At 43.9% G+C, this 16,100-nt stretch overlaps 1 protein-coding gene across 6 annotated transcripts in view; it reads left to right on the forward strand.

Moving 5' to 3' along the window:
* Positions 1-16,100, forward strand: part of syne1b (spectrin repeat containing, nuclear envelope 1b) — a 145,967-nt gene that overhangs the window by 124,399 nt on the left and 5,468 nt on the right. For 5 of the 6 annotated variants that reach the window (XM_055863726.1, XM_055863727.1, XM_055863728.1 and 2 more), the window contains 6 exons: positions 80-431; positions 622-690; positions 1,603-1,745; positions 9,401-9,524; positions 12,884-13,095; positions 13,421-13,621. In XM_055863726.1, the coding sequence (XP_055719701.1) occupies positions 80-431; positions 622-690; positions 1,603-1,745; positions 9,401-9,524; positions 12,884-13,095; positions 13,421-13,621 (1,101 nt within the window). The remainder of the gene's footprint in view (positions 1-79; positions 432-621; positions 691-1,602; positions 1,746-9,400; positions 9,525-12,883; positions 13,096-13,420; positions 13,622-16,100) is intronic. The other variant, XM_055863731.1, reaches the window with a different exon arrangement.

Here is a 16,100-nt window from a genome sequence, read left to right on the forward strand (position 1 = left end):
CATGTCTTGATTCCTGGAAGCTGCCGTTGTCTTTTTGTTGACTGTCTCATAAGTGTACCTCCCACTCCTCTTCCTCCAGCTAACAGGTGACGAGTACGACGTGTCATTCTCGGACCGGGAGTTTGAACTAGACGAACCTGGGTACCTGTCCAGCATTCCCTGGAGTGAGCGTCTGGGAGACTGCCTGATGTCCCCTCTACCCTCCCTAAGCCACTCTGCTTCCCTGGCTGCCCCTCTGCGGACTGGGGCTGAGCGCTCGGGCAGGGACACACCAGCCAGTGTGGACTCCATCCCCCTGGAGTGGGACCACGATTACGACCTGAGCCGGGGTCTGGAGAGCGCCAGCAGGGCCCTGGGCCTGGCCTCTGAGCAGGTGGAGCACGGAGAAGAGGGGAACTACCAGGGATCAGCTTCTGCCTCTGCTCTGTCAGGTCAGTCTAGTCTACACCCCTCACACCCATACCGTCAGATACTAAGGATAACACAACCCTCACAACTTAAGATCGCCTCGATCTCAGAGAGAGTGTGGAGACATACAGTATTGCACAGTGGCTGTTAAAGCACGCTCATATTCAGCCTTGTTAATTGTAAGAAATGTGTGTATGTATATGTTTCTTCCAGATGTAGTGATCCCAGAGAGCCCTGAGGCCTTTGTTAAACTAACTGAACAAACCCTGAGGTCCTTGGATGGTAGGCAAGATGCCGTAGTGTGGAAAAATAACACTAACAGCCCACTTACTGCCTGCTAGGAGTTTGGTTTGGTTTTCTTCCTCGCACACTGAAGCATAACACCACTTCCTAACGATTTGTATTTTTTTATATTACATTTTGCAGCACATAGGCTACTGTAGCTAACCTCAAGCTAATTTGTGGTTGGCATCCTGTGTGTTTCAAAAGGTGCATGTTGTTGTGCACTGTTGGGGAGATGTTGTTGTCTGTTGTTTTTTGTGTTACAAATGTCCTTTGTCCCTTGTCTTCTAATTTACCACTGAATGGATAACACTCACTATTAATGATATCTTACAATGTTTTGCAGTGGATGGATTTCTATGTCTGTTTGAAGAAAACATTTAGGGACGGTTTTTCGGACACAGATTAAGACAGGTTAAAGGAAAACTCCACCCAAAAATGACATTTTGGTGTTTGTTTCATTAGTCCATTGTTGACATAGTCCCAAAATGTTTTGCTTGCCAGCAATCAAGTTTTCAAGATATGTAACTTTCATATTCTTTTCATGTATTTTGAAAGTTACATATCTTGATAACTAGATTTTTGGGTGGAATGTTCCTTTAAGCGAATCCAGGCTGTATCGCATCCGGTCGTGATTGGGAGTCCCATAGGTCGGCACACAATTGGCCCCGCGTCGTCCGGGTTTGGCCGGGGTAGGCCATCATTGTAAATAAGAATTTGTTCTTAACTGACCTGCCTAGTTAAATAAAGCTTAAATAAAATTAAACAATTAAAAAACTCCTGAATAATCTACATTGAACGTGCTTTTAAATCCAACAGGAGTAGGCTTAATCTAGGTCTAAGAAACCGGCCCTTGAACATAAAATCAAAGCCTTTATCTAATTGTATTCCATCTCATCTTCCCATCCTCAGGAGAGGGAGGTACCCTGGAGACTCACATCCTACAGTTGGACAAGGTTCTGGACACAAGCCGGTTCCACCTGCAACAGACAGAGAACATAATCCGCAGCCGCACCCCAACTGGCCCCGAGCTAGACGCTTCATACATGGGATATGTGAGTACTGCTGGTCTCATTCACTAGTTAATATACTGGTCTCATTCACTAGACTCGACAACCAAGTCTTCTGCAGCCCATTTGGCTCTCATGGTTTGTAAATATGAAGTTACGATTGAAACTATTCCATGAATGTTATTGGTATGTCTGATAAGAGACCCTTATCACCGTTTCTATGAGTTACAGTACCAGCCAAAAGTTTGGACACACCTACTTATTCCAGGGTTTGTCTTTATTTTTACTATTTTCTTAATTGTAGAATAATGGTGAAGGAATCATGTAGTAACCAGTGTTAAACAAATAAAAATATATTTAATATTTTGAGATTCTTCAAACGCCCATTGCCTTGATGACAGCTTTGCACACTCTTGGCATTCTCTCAACAAGCTTCATGGGGTAGTCACCAGGAATGCATTTTAATTAACAGGTGTGCCTTGTTAAAAGTTTATTTGTGGAATTTCTTTCCTTCTTATTGCATTTGAGACAGTCAGTTGTGTTGTGACAAGGTGGGGGTGGTATACAGAAGATGGCCCTACTTGGTAAAGATCAAGTCCATAATATGGCAAGAACAGCTCAAATAAGCAAAGAGAAACGACAGTCCATCATTACTTTAAGACATGAAGGTCAGTCAATCCGGAAAATGTCAAGAACTTTGAAAGTTTCTTCAAGTGCAGTCGCAAAAACCACCAAGTGCTATGATGAAACTGGCTCTGATGAGAACCGCCACAGGAAAGGAAGACCCAGAGATACCAATGCAGCAGAGGATACGTTCATTAGAGTTACCATGCTCTGAAATTGCAGCCCAAATAAATGCTTCACAGAGTTCAAGTAACAGACACATCTCAACATCAACTATTCAGAGGCGATTGCGTGAATTTGGCCGTCATGGTCAAATTGCTGCAAAGAAACTGCTACACTCAGCAAAAAAAGAAACGTCTCTTTTTTCAGGACCCTGTCTTTCAAAGATAATTCATAAAAATCCAAATAAAGGGTTTAAACACTGTTTCCCATGCATGTTCAATGAACCATAAACAATTAATGAACATGCACCTGTAGAACGGTCGTTAAGACACTAACAATTTACAAATGGTAGTCAATTAAAGTCACAGTTATGAAAACTTAGGACACTAAAGAGGCCTTTCTACTGATTCTGAAAAACACCAAAAGAAAGATGCCCAGGGTCCCTGCTCATCTGCGTGAATGTGCCTTAGGCATGCTGCAAGGAAGCATAAGGACTGCAGATGTGGCAAGGGCAATAAATTGCAATGTCCGTTCAGTGAGACGCCTAAGACAGCGCTACAGGGAGACAGGATGGACAGCTGATCGTCCTTGCAGTGGCAGACCACGTGTAATAACACCTGCACAGGATCGGTACATTCGAACATCACACCTGCGGGACATGTACAGGATGGCAACAACAACTGCCCGAGTTACACCAGGAATGCACAATCCCTCCATCAGTGCTCAGACTGTCTGCAATAGGCTGAGAGAGGCTGGACTGAGGGCTTGTAGTCCTGTTGTAAGGCAGGTCCTCACCAGACATTTTTTTTATTTATTTTTATTTCACAAGTTCTCATTTGCAACTGCGACCTGGCCAAGATAAAGCAAAGCAGTGTGAACAGACAACAACACAGAGTTACACATGGAGTAAACAATAGACAAGTCAATAACATGGTAGAAAAAAGAGAATCTATATACAATGTGTGCAAAAGGCATGAGGTAGGCAATAAATCGAATAGTTACAATTTAGCAGATTAACACTGGAGTGATAAATCATCAGATGATCATGTGCAAGAAGAGATACTGGTGTGCAAAAGAGCAGAAAAGTAAATAAATAAAAGCAGTATGGGGGTGAGGTAGGTAAATTGGGTGGGTAGTTTACAGATGGACTATGTACAGCTGCAGCGATCGGTTAGCTGCTCGGATAGCAGATTTTTAAAGTTGTTGAGGGAGATAAAAGTCTCCAACTTCAGAGATTTTTGCAATTCGTTCCAGTCGCAGGCAGCAGAGAACTGGAAGGAAAGGCGTCCAAATGAGGTTTTGGCTTTAGGGATGATCAGTGAGATACACCTGCTGGAGCGCGTGCTACGGGTGGGTGTAGCCATCGTGACCAGTGAACTGAGATAATGCGGCACTTTGCCTAGCATAGCCTTGTAGATGACCTGGAGCCAGTGGGTCTGACGACGAACATGTAGCGAGGGCCAGCCGACTAGGGCATACAGGTCGCAGTGGTGGGTCGTATAAGGTGCTTTAGTAACAAAACGGATGGCACTGTGATAAACTGCATCCAGTTTGCTGAGTAGAGTATTGGAAGCTATTTTGTAGATGACATCGCCGAAGTCGAGGATCGGTAGGATAGTCAGTTTTACTAGGGTAAGTTTGGCGGTGTGAGTGAAGGAGGCTTTGTTCCGTAATAGAAAGCCGACTCTAGATTTGATTTTGGATTGGAGATGTTTGATATGAGTCTGGAAGGAGAGTTTGCAGTCTAGCCAGACACCTAGGTACTTATAGATGTCCACATATTCTAGGTCGGAACCGTCCAGGGTGGTGATGCTAGTCGGGCGAGCGGGTGCAGGCAGCGAACGGTTGAAAAGCATGCATTTGGTTTTACTAGCGTTTAAGAGCAGTTGGAGGCCACGGAAGGAGTGTTGTATGGCATTGGAGCTCGTTTGGAGGTTAGATAGCACAGTGTCCAGGGAAGGGCCGGAAGTATACAGAATGGTGTCGTCTGCGTAGAGGTGGATCAGGGAATCGCCCGCAGCAAGAGCAACATCATTGATGTATACAGAGAAAAGAGTCGGCCCGAGAATTGAACCCTTGGTACCCCCATAGAGACTGCCCCAGAATTGGTACCCCCATAGAGACTGCCAGAGGACCGGACAACATGCCCTCCGATTTGACACACTGAACTCTGTCTGCAAAGTAGTTGGTGAACCAGGCAAGGCAGTCATTAGAAAAACCGAGGCTATTGAGTCTGCCGATAAGAATATGGTGATTGACAGAGTCGAAAGCCTTGGCCAGGTCGATGAAGACGGCTGCACAGTAATGTCTTTTATCGATGGCGGTTATGATATCGTTTAGTACCTTGAGCGTGGCTGAGGTGCACCCGTGACCGGCTCGGAAACCGGATTGCACAGCGGAGAAGGTACGGTGGGATTCGAGATGGTCAGTGATCTGTTTGTTGACTTGGCTTTCGAAGACCTTAGCTAGGCAGGGCAGGATGGATATAGGTCTGTAACAGTTTGGGTCCAGGGTGTCTCCCCGTTTGAAGAGGGGGAGGACAGCGGCAGCTTTCCAATCCTTTGGGATCTCAGATGATACGAAGGAGAGGTTGAACAGGCTGGTAATAGGGGGTGCGACAATGGCAGCGGACAGTTTCAGAAATAGGGGGCCCAGATTGTCAAGCCCAGCTGATTTGTATGGGTCCAGGTTTTCCAGCTCTTTCAGAACATCTGCTATCTGGATATGGGTAAAGGAGAAGCTGGGGAGGCATGGGCGAGTAGCAGCGGGGGGGGGCGGGGCTGTTGGCCAAGGTTGGAGTCGCCAGGTGGAAGGCATGGCCAGCCATTGAGAAATGTTTGTTGAAGTTTTCCATTATCACGGACTTATCAGTAGTGACCGTTTTAGTTAGCCTCAGTGCAGTGGGCAGCTGGGAGGAGGTGCTCTTGTTTTCCATGGACTTTACAGTATCCCAGAACTTTTTGGAGTTAGAGCTACAGGATGCAAATTTCTGCTTGAAAAAGCTGGCCTTTGCTTTCCTGACTGACTGCGTGTATTGGTTCCTGACTTCCCTGAACAGTTGCATATCACGGGGGCTCTTCGATGCTATTGCAGTTCGCCACAGGATGTTTTTGTGCTGGTCGAGGGCAGTCAGGTCTGGAGTGAACCAAGGGCTATATCTGTTCTTGGTTCTGCATTTTTTGAACGGAGCATGCTTGTCTAATATGGTGAGGAAGTAACTTTTAAAGAATGACCAGGCATCCTCAACTGACGGGATGAGGTCAATATCCTTCCAGGGTACCCGGGCCAGGTCGATTAGAAAGGCCTGCTCACAGAAGTGTTTCAGGGAGCGTTTGACAGTGATGAGGGGTGGTCGTTTGACCGTGGACCCGTGGCGGATACAGGCAATGAGGCAGTGATCGCTGAGATCTTGATTGAAGACAGCAGAGGTGTATTTGGAGGGCAAGTTGGTCAGGATAATGTCTATTAGGGTGCCCATGTTTACGGATTTAGGATTGTACCTGGTGGGTTCCTTGATGATTTGTGTGAGATTGAGGGCATCAAGCTTAGATTGTAGGACTGCCGGGGTGTTAAGCATATCCCAGTTTAGGTCACCTAACAGAACAAACTCTGAAGCTAGATGGGGAGCGATCAATTCACAGATGGTGTCCAGGGCACAGCTGGGAGCTGAGGGGGGTCGGTAGCAGGCGGCAACAGTGAGAGACTTATTTCTGGAGAGATTAATTTTTAAAATTAGAAGTTCGAACTGTTTGGGCATAGACTTGGAAAGTATGACAGAACTTTGCAGGCTATCTCTGCAGTAGATTGCAACTCCTCCCCCTTTGGCAGTTCTATCTTGACGGAAAGTGTTATAGTTGGGTATGGAAATCTCAGAGTTTTTGGTGGCCTTCCTAAGCCAGGATTCAGACACGGCAAGGACATCAGGGTTGGCAGAGTGTGCTAAAGCGGTGAGTAAGGCAAACTTGGGGAGGAGGCTTCTGATGTTGACATGCATGAGGCCAAGGCTTTTTCGATCACTGAAGTCAACAAATGAGGGTGACTGGGGACATGCAGGGCCTGGGTTTACCTCCACATCACCCGAGGAACAGAGGAGTAGTAGGATGAGGGTGCGGCTAAAGGCTATCAAAACTGGTCGCCTAGAGCGTTGGGGACAAGGAATAAAAGGAGCAGATTTATGGGCGTGGTAGAATAGATTCTGGGCATAATGTGCAGACCAGGGTATGGTGGGGCACGGGTACAGCGGAGGCAAGCCCAGGCACTGGGTGATGATAAGAGAGGTTGTATCTCTGGACATGCTGGTCTCAATGGGTGAGGTCACCGCATGTGTGGGGGGTGGGACAAAGGAGGTATCAGAGGTACGGAGAGTGGAACTACGGGGTCCATTGCAAACCAAAACAATGATAACTAGCCTGAACAACAGTATGCAAGGCATATTGATATTTGAGAGAGACATACAATAAGGCATAAAGTGATTGCAGGTCATGATTGGGAGAGCTAGCTAAAACAGCAGGTGAAATAACAGCAGCTAGTCAGCTAACACAGCAACAGAAGGTAAAAATGGCGACGACTGGGCAGAGAGGGGCACAGAGCCGACAGATAAAACACAAATAAACAGAATGGAGTACCGTGAATTAATGGACAGTCAAGCAGGCATCAGCTATGTAGCCAAGTGATCATAGTGTCAAGGGGGCAGCCGTAGATGGAGTAGTGAGGCCTCCACTAAGCTAGCACGCGTTTAAAGTTAGTAGCCCGTGGGGGTGGTCTGCTCAGACGGAGGGGGTCTGCTCAGACGGAGGCCGGTTGAGGGCACCGGTTGAGGGCACATCTGCAAACCAGACGTGGTCGTGTCGACAGAGAATCCAAGCCGGATAGCGATGGCGAAAGAGAGGTTGTGAATTGTAGAATTGTGTTTGCTAACTGGTGCTAGCTTCCTGGCTGCGCTAGCTGCAAGATAAGCTAGCAGTTAGCAGACCGGGGCAGGCAAGTTAGCCTTTGGGGGACGTCGCGATGGGGGGGAAGTCTGTTTTTGCCTCTTCGTGCGGTGACGTCGATAGACCAGTCGTGGAATTAGTAGGGTTCCAGGTAGCTCTAGGTAGCTAACAGGCCTAGTAGGTTAGCAGAATGGGCCTTCAGCGGGCGTCACGCCTGAGGGGCCTGTTGGAGTCCCCGGGCAGATTATGTCGGTAATCGGCATCACCGGCAACAACGTCGCCTATGGGCACAAACCCACCGTCGCTGAACCAGACAGGACTGGCAAAAAGTGCTCTTCACTGACGAGTCGCGGTTTTGTCTCACCAGGGGTGATGGTCGGATTCGCGTTTCACCGAGGCCTGTACTCTGGAGCGGGATCGATTTGGAGGTGGAGGGTCCGTCATGGTCTGGGGCGGTGTGTCACAGCATCATCGGACTGAGCTTGTTGTCATTGCAGGCAATCTCAACGCTGTGCGTTACAAGACATCCTCCTCCCTCATGTGGTACCCTTCCTGCAGGTTCATCCTGACATGACCCTCCAACATGACAATGCCACCAACCATACTGCTCGTTCTGTGCGTGATTTCCTGCAAGACAGGAATGTCTTGGCCAGCGAAGAGCCCGGATCTCAATCCCATTGAGCACGTCTGGGACCTGTTGGATCGGAGGGTGAGGGCTAGGGTCATTCCCCCCAGAAATGTCCAGGAACTTGCAGGTGCCTTGGTGGAAGAGTGGGGTAACATCCCACAGCAAGAACTGGCAAATCTGGTGCAGTCCATGAGGAGGAGATGCACTGCAGTACTTCATGCACGGATTTTGACCCCCCTTTGTTCAGGGACACATTATTCCATTTCTGTTAGTCACATGTCTGTGGAACTTGTTCAGTTTATGTCTCAGTTGTTGAATCTTGTTATGTTTATACAAATATTTACACGTTAAGTTTGCTGAAAATAAACGCAGTTGACAGTGAGAGAACATTTCTTTTTTTGATGAGTTTATTAAAAGACACTAATAAGAAGAAAAGACTTGCTTGGGCCAAGAAACACGAGGAATGGACATTAGACCGGTGGAGATCTGTCCTTTGGTCTGATGAGTCCAAATTTGAGATGTTTGGTTCCAACCACATGTGTGGTCCCCACCGTGAAGAATGGAGGAGGTGTGATGGTGTGGGGGTTGCTTTGCTGGTGACACTGTCGTGATTTATTTAGAATTCAAGGCACACTTAACCAGCATGGCTACCACAGCATTCTGCAGCGATACGCCATCCCATCTGGTTTGCGCTTAGTGGGACTATCATTTGTTTTTCAACAGGACAATGACCCAAAACACACCTCCAGGCTGTGTAAGGGCTATGTAAGGACCAAGAAGGAGAGTGATGGAGTGCTGCATCAGATGAACTGGCCTCCACAATCACCCGACCCCAACCCAATTGAGATGGTTTGCGATGAGTGCAGAGTGAAGGATGACTGCAGAGTGAAGGAAAAGCAGCCAACAAGTGCTCATCATATGTGGGAACTCCTTCAAGACTGTTGGAAAAGCATTCCAGATGAAGCTTGTTGAGAGAATGCGAGAGTGTGCAAAGCTGTCATCAAGGCAAAGGGTGGCTACTTTGAATAATCTAAAACATCAATTATATTTTTATTTGTTTAAAACTTGTTTGATTACTACATGATTCCATATGTGTTATTTCATAGTTTTGAAGTCTTCACTATTATTCTACAATGTAGAACATAGTAAAAATACAGAAAAACCCTTGAATGAGTGTGTGTCCAAACTTTTGACTGGTACTGTATGTCTCAATGGAAGGTCTTTAGGAAACATTGTGTCTTTATCTACATAAATCATGTGGTTTGTAATATAAGTATCTACTCATCGGGATTACATGATGTGAACATCTCAGTGACATGCTTTCCATCCGCTGCCTGTCCTGTCGTGTTGTGTAGATGCGTCTGTTGGGCGAGTGTCGTGGCAGTATAGACACGGTGAAGAGGGTGGGATACGAGCTGAAGGGGGAGGAGGACAAGGCCTCAGGACTCGCTGACCCCATTGGTGGTGATTCACAAACAGGTAACGTTTGGCTTTCAGATGTTGATACTGTACTGTGTACGGTGCCTTCAAAGTTTTCACACCCCTTGACTTTTTCCTAATTTTGTTGTGTTACAGCCAGCATTTAAAATTGATTAAATATACCCTATAATGTCGACGGGGAATTATGTTTTTCAATATTTTACAAATAAATGTTTGTATTTATTAAGGATCCCAGCAACATTAAGGCAGTTATATACAATGTTAAATATTACATGACATTTCATAACACTTTTCACAACACAGTAAGTGTTTTTCCCTCAGGCCTCTACTCTACTACCACATACAGTGGCTCCAAAATTACTATCCCCCCTGACTGGCAATGCACAAACAATACTTTAAAAAATATAAACAATATAATTATAGAGAAACTCAAAATACCAACATGTGAGAAATACTGCACTTTATTAATGTTTCAATGGAACCCACCACAATCATACAATTATTTAATACAAAATACATTTCACCAAAATCAAGGTTTCATCATTATTGGCACTCCTCATTTAGTACTTAGTGCCACCACCTCTGGCAAGGATAACAGCATGGAGTCTTTTCCTGTAATGTTTGACAAGGTTAAGGAACACATTTGGAGGGATTTTGGACCATTCCTCTATGCAGATCCTTTCAAGATCCTTCACATTCTTGGGTTTGCGCTTATCAACTGCTCTCTTCCACTCGGCCCACAGGTTTTCAATTGGATTGAGGTCGGGCGACTGAGATGGCCATGGCAGAACATTGATTTTGTTGTCACAGAACCATTTCTGTGTGGATCTTGAGGTCTGTTTCGGGTCATTGTCTTGTTGGAAAGTCCACCTACGGCCAAGTCCCAGCCTTCTAGCAGACGCAACCAGATTGTCAGCCAAAATTGCCTGATACTTGGTGGAATTCATTATGCCATCAATCTTAACCAGTGCCCCTGGAATTAAAACAGGCCCAAAACATCACTGACCCACCACCATATTTCACCGTGGGTATTTTTTATTTATTTTATTTATTTATTTTACCGTTATTTTACCAGGTAAGTTGACTGAGAACACGTTCTCATTTGCAGCAACGACCTGGGGAATAGTTACAGGGGAGAGGAGGGGGATGAATGAGCCAATTGTTAACTGGGGATTATTAGGTAACCATGATGGTTTGAGGGCCAGATTGGGAATTTAGCCAGGACACCAGGGTTAACACCCCTACTCTTACAATAAGTGCCATGGGATCTTTAATGACCTCAGAGAGTCAGGACACCCGTTTAACGTCCCATCCGAAAGACAGCACCCTACACAGGGCAGTGTCCCCAATCACTGCCCTGGGGCATTGGGATATTTTTTAGACCAGAGGAAAGAGTGCCTCCTACTGGCCCTCCAACACCACTTCCAGCAGCATCTGGTCTCCCATCCAGGGACTGACCAAGACCAACCCTGCTTAGCTTCAGAAGCAAGCCAGCAGTGGTATGCAGGGTGGTATGCTGCTGGTATGAGGTGCCTCTCCTTGTATGCTTCTCTGTTTTGTCGCCAAACATGCCGATGCTGTATCTGACCAGAGCACCTTCTTCCAATCATAATTTAAATGAAGTTTGGCAAACTCCAAGCGCTTGCGTCTCTGACTTTGGGTTCATTAAGGGCTTTCTTCTGGCAACCCTTTCAAAGAGCCTGTGGTTGGGGAGGTGGGGTCTGATGGTGCTTTTTTTAACCTGGTGACCCCAAGACGCCACCAAGGCCTGCAATTCTTGCACAGTGATTCTTGGGGATTTTGTTGCTTCTCTCACGATCCTCCTCCCTATCCTGGGGGGGCAAAATAAATTTGCGTCCTCTACCCGTGAGGTTTTCAACTGTTCCATATCTTTAGAATTTTTTAATAATTGCCCTGACAGTGCTCAGTCATACATTCAATCGTTTGTGGATCTTCTTGTGTCCATTACCAGATTAATGAAGGTCTACGACCATCTGTCCCTTTTGAACTGCCAGTTCTTTTCTTTTCTTCATGGTGTTGGATGACAAAGGGATATTGCATGCGTGTAACCTCATTTTTATACCCTAGTGAAAAAGGAAGTGATGTAATGGCTCAATTTAGTTCCTTAACACTTAGATAAATTTAAATAAGTGGAATATAACTCCTGGCTCAATTTTGGTAGATGTTATAGGCAATAATATTTAAGGGTACCATTAATGGTGAAACCTTGATTTGGAGGACATCGATTTTTAATTAAATCAATAAATGATTTTGGTGGGTTTCATTGAAACATTAATAAAGTACAGTATTTTTCACATGTTTGTCTCTATAATTATATTTTTCATATTTTTTTAAGTATTGTTTGTGCTTTGCCAGTCTTGTGGGGTATGCAAGCTGTGTGCTGGTAGTTCAGACAGACACCTCGGTGCATTCATCATGTCAACACTTCTTATAAAAACAAGTAGTGATGAAGTCAATCTCTCCTCCATTTACATGCATATTGTTAATGTTAGCTCGCCGTGTACACATTTTAAGGGCCAATCGTGCTGCCCTGTTCTGAGCAATTGTAATTTTCCAAGGGTTCTCTTTGTGGCACCTGACCACACGACTGAACAGTAGTCCAGGTGCTACAAAACTAGGGCCTGTAGGACCTGCCTTGTTGATAGTGTTTTTAAGAAGGCTGAGCAGTGCTTTATTATGGACGGACTTCTTCCCATCTTAGCTACTGTTGTATCAACATGTTTTGACCATCAGTTTACAAATCATGGTTACTCCAAGCAGTTTAGTCACCTCAACTTGCTCAATTTCCACATGATTTATGACAAGATTTAGTTGAAGTTTAGGGTTTAGTGAATTATTTGTCCCAAATACAATGCTTTTAAGTTTTTGAAACATTTAGGACTAACTTATTCCTTGCCACCCATTCTGAAACTAACGGCATCTCTTTTAAGTGTTGAAGTGATTTCACTTGCTGTAGTAGCTGACGTTGAGTCACACGCATACATAGACACACTGGCTTTACTCAAAGCCGATAATCGAATATATAACTAGCCATAGACATAAATAATAGATAAACTACACATATATCCCGTTACCAAATTAATAATTTCATACACTTTCTTTCCTTCCTTCTATACTGTAGGATAGTTACTGCAGTCTCAGGCCCTGAGTAAAGAGATAGATAGACATAGATATAATAATAACTACGTATATATCCCATTACCAAATAAATAATAAAATACTCCTTCATTCCCGCTGCGGTGTAGGTGTGATAGAACACTGGGAGTTGCTGCCCATTCCCAGGCCCTCAGTAAAGAGATGGATAAATCTAGTATAGCTATATTATATAATGCCGTTTATACATTGTAATACCCCTTTCTTCCACCCCTGGGGTGTAGGTGTGATAGAACGTTGGGAGTTGCTGCAGGCCCAGGCCCTCAGTAAAGAGATGCGTCTGAAGCAGAACCTTCAGCAGTGGCAGCAGTTCAACTCTGACCTCAATGCCGTGTGGTTGTGGCTGGACCAGGCGGCGGCGGAGCTAGAGCAGCAGCGGAGCCTGGACCTCAGCACCGACATCCAGACCATCGAGATGCGCATCAAGAAATTCAAGGTGATCTCTGACTATTGGCTTTTTGCCCTCGGAGTCCTGAAATGGGTGTTTAGCATCCTCACTAAGATTAAAGCTTGCAAGGTTTTCCCAAAGTTCCCGGGTTTTCAGAAATCCTGGTTGGCTGGTTCCTAGTTGGAGGATTCCCTCCTTGCTTATTCCCTCTTAGTTATCGGGAATCCTTTAACTGGGATTTCTTAAACCTGGGATCTTAGGGAAAGTTTCTGAAATTTTGCAACCCTAATTCTCATGTCACTTTTTTTTAAAGATTCTATGCTGATATTATACACAATCTCCAATCATCTCTTTCCATAATGTCTTTCTGCAGGAGCTGCAGAAGGCTGTCGACAAGCGTAAGGCCATTGTGCTATCCATTAACCTGTGCAGTGCAGAGTTTGTACAGTCTGCCACAGAGGAATGCCAGGACCTGCAGGCCAGGCTGAAAGAGATGAACAACCGCTGGGACAGACTTGGCACCTCTCTAGGGGAGTGGAGGGCAGCACTACAGAATGCCCTCATGCAGTGTCACGTAGGTGTCCAGCTGTCTATATAGCTAGCTTGGTCCCAGATCTGTGCTGTCTTGCCAACTCAAATGGCCGTTGAGGAGTTGGCAAGATAGCACAAACAGATTTAGGACCAGGCTACAGTTTTTTTGTTTGTTTTGCTTTTATGGGGTAGATCAGCTATAATATTGCATGTAGATAGTGGCTTCTATCAATGTAATTGTCTGCATATTTTTTTTATCCCCCATATACAGTATTTTTGGAGAAATATATAATTTCTATATATTTTCCTTCCTTATTATTTTCCCTTAACCCTATCATCCCTCTCTTATTTGGAGTAAACTAATGGACAACAATACTTAGGCTTCTACTTCCAGCTTATATATACATTTTACAGACACAGTATATTTTACGTTCATTTTTTTAAATGTATTTGTGTTTATTTTTTATGTCCCACCCTTCACAGCTCCTCTTAACCCCTCCCATCTATCTCTGAATACCATACATTTTGATTTCTATTAGCCATATATTTTTCAACTGTGCTGGGATGTTTCACAAAAGTCCCCAACATTTCTATTCTCATAGTTTCTACAGATTGTAAATTAAAGATAAAATGTTTTGCTGAGAGTATTATATTATTGATCGATTGACTATGACTTTCCCTGAACCTGCAACCAAAAACAAACTACATTTAAGGGCAGTACCAAAACAAGTGATCTAATGATTCTGTCTCTTCGCAGCAAAATCTGCAGAGCTGGGATGGTTGTTTCCACCATATATATATATATATATATATAACATTCTATTGGTTGCAAGAATTTGATATAATAATTTAAATTGAAAAACTCTTACATTTTGAATCCGGTGTCGTTTTTTTCGTCAGTTCATAAACCATGTGCCATGGAATCAGTACATCGAAAATCTCTTCCCAACTATTTTGCAACCTGTATGGCACAGCTGCCAATTTTGGTGTCCTTAAATTAAACTGGTATACTTTTTATTAATCACCATTTTCTTTAACCAATTTTGGTCTTAAATGCAGGGCCAACAGACAAGTTCCTTACCTTTTCCCCCTTCCACTTGTGGCAATGCTGCAATTAGTTGGTTATCATTTTGAAACAGAGCAGAAATGTCTATATATTTTTGTAAGATACGTGTGACAACTCCACCAGTCCTATTTATGATATAATTTACAAAGATGATGCTGTTTTATATGTTATCCAAATTGTGGATTTAAAAGTAAACATGAATCAGCGTACAATGACACCTTTGTTTTTAAGCCCTGGATTTCTAGTCCCTTGATATTATTGTTGGATCTGATTTTTACATTTCGATGGCCATAATAAATAGATATGCTGATAGTGGACAACCTTGTTTTACTCCTCTTGACAGTTTAATACTTTCTGAGAAGTAGCCATTATTTACGATTTTACACCTAGGGTTACTATACATAACTTTAACCCATTGCGTAAGAGATTCTCCATAATTGTAATATTCCTGGCATTTATATATAAATTCCAGTCATACTTTATCAAAAGCCTTTTTAAAATCAGCTATGAATACTAGGCCTGGTTTCCCAGATGTTTCATAGTGTTCTGTTGTTGAATCCGGCATTGATTCTTAGTGCAAATTTAAACAAATTAAAAAGACCTAGCTAGCTAAAAGGCAAAGTGAACCGGTTCCTTTAAAAATTGCAGTTAATTTTCTCAAATCGTGTTTGTTATTATCTCCAATGTATCATGAAAAAAACATATCTGATTAGGATGAATAATATCCAACAATACCTTTAATTCTATGTGCTATGCATCTTGATTTAATTTTTGCATCGCAACATGTCACGCTCATCAAAATGAATGGACCAAGGCGCAGCGTGCGTAGAGTTCCACATATTTTAATAAATCGAAACTCACCAAACAAGCACAAAGTGACGTTCTGTGCTGCATACAGGCAGCGACACAAAAACAAGATCCCACAAACTAAAGGTGGGAAAAGGCTGCCTAAGTATGATCCCCAATCAGAGACAACGATAGACAGCTGCCTCTGATTGGGAACCATAACCGGCCAACAAAGAAATAGAAAAACTAGAATGCCCACCCAAATCACAACCTGACCTAACCAAATAGAGAAATAAAAAGGCTCTCTAAGGTCAGGGCGTGACACAACACTGAAGTGTAAGGGGCCTCCAATTTTTTTTATGGACTGGATCTTTATATTTAACACCTGGGTTTTGTTTCAGTAATTGTGAAATCAGACCTTGTTGTTGAGTATCTGGAGTGGTTAAAACATGCTAAAAGCAGTCCTCTGAGTACATAACAAGTATAATATACCTCAACTGGTATGCCATCCAGTGCTTGAGTTTCCCTGATTTTAAAGGCTTTAACTGCATCAAGAAATTCCTCCTCTGTAATTTGGCACAGCTGTTAATTTAAAATTATGAAAATAAAAAAATCCTAGCAATTAACTTCGGTTAGTGGAGATGGAGGAGACTGAAATGAAAACATATGC

The sequence above is a fragment of the Salvelinus fontinalis genome, chromosome 15 (assembly GCF_029448725.1).
Source record: "Salvelinus fontinalis isolate EN_2023a chromosome 15, ASM2944872v1, whole genome shotgun sequence".
In the NCBI taxonomy this organism is placed as follows: domain Eukaryota; kingdom Metazoa; phylum Chordata; class Actinopteri; order Salmoniformes; family Salmonidae; genus Salvelinus; species Salvelinus fontinalis.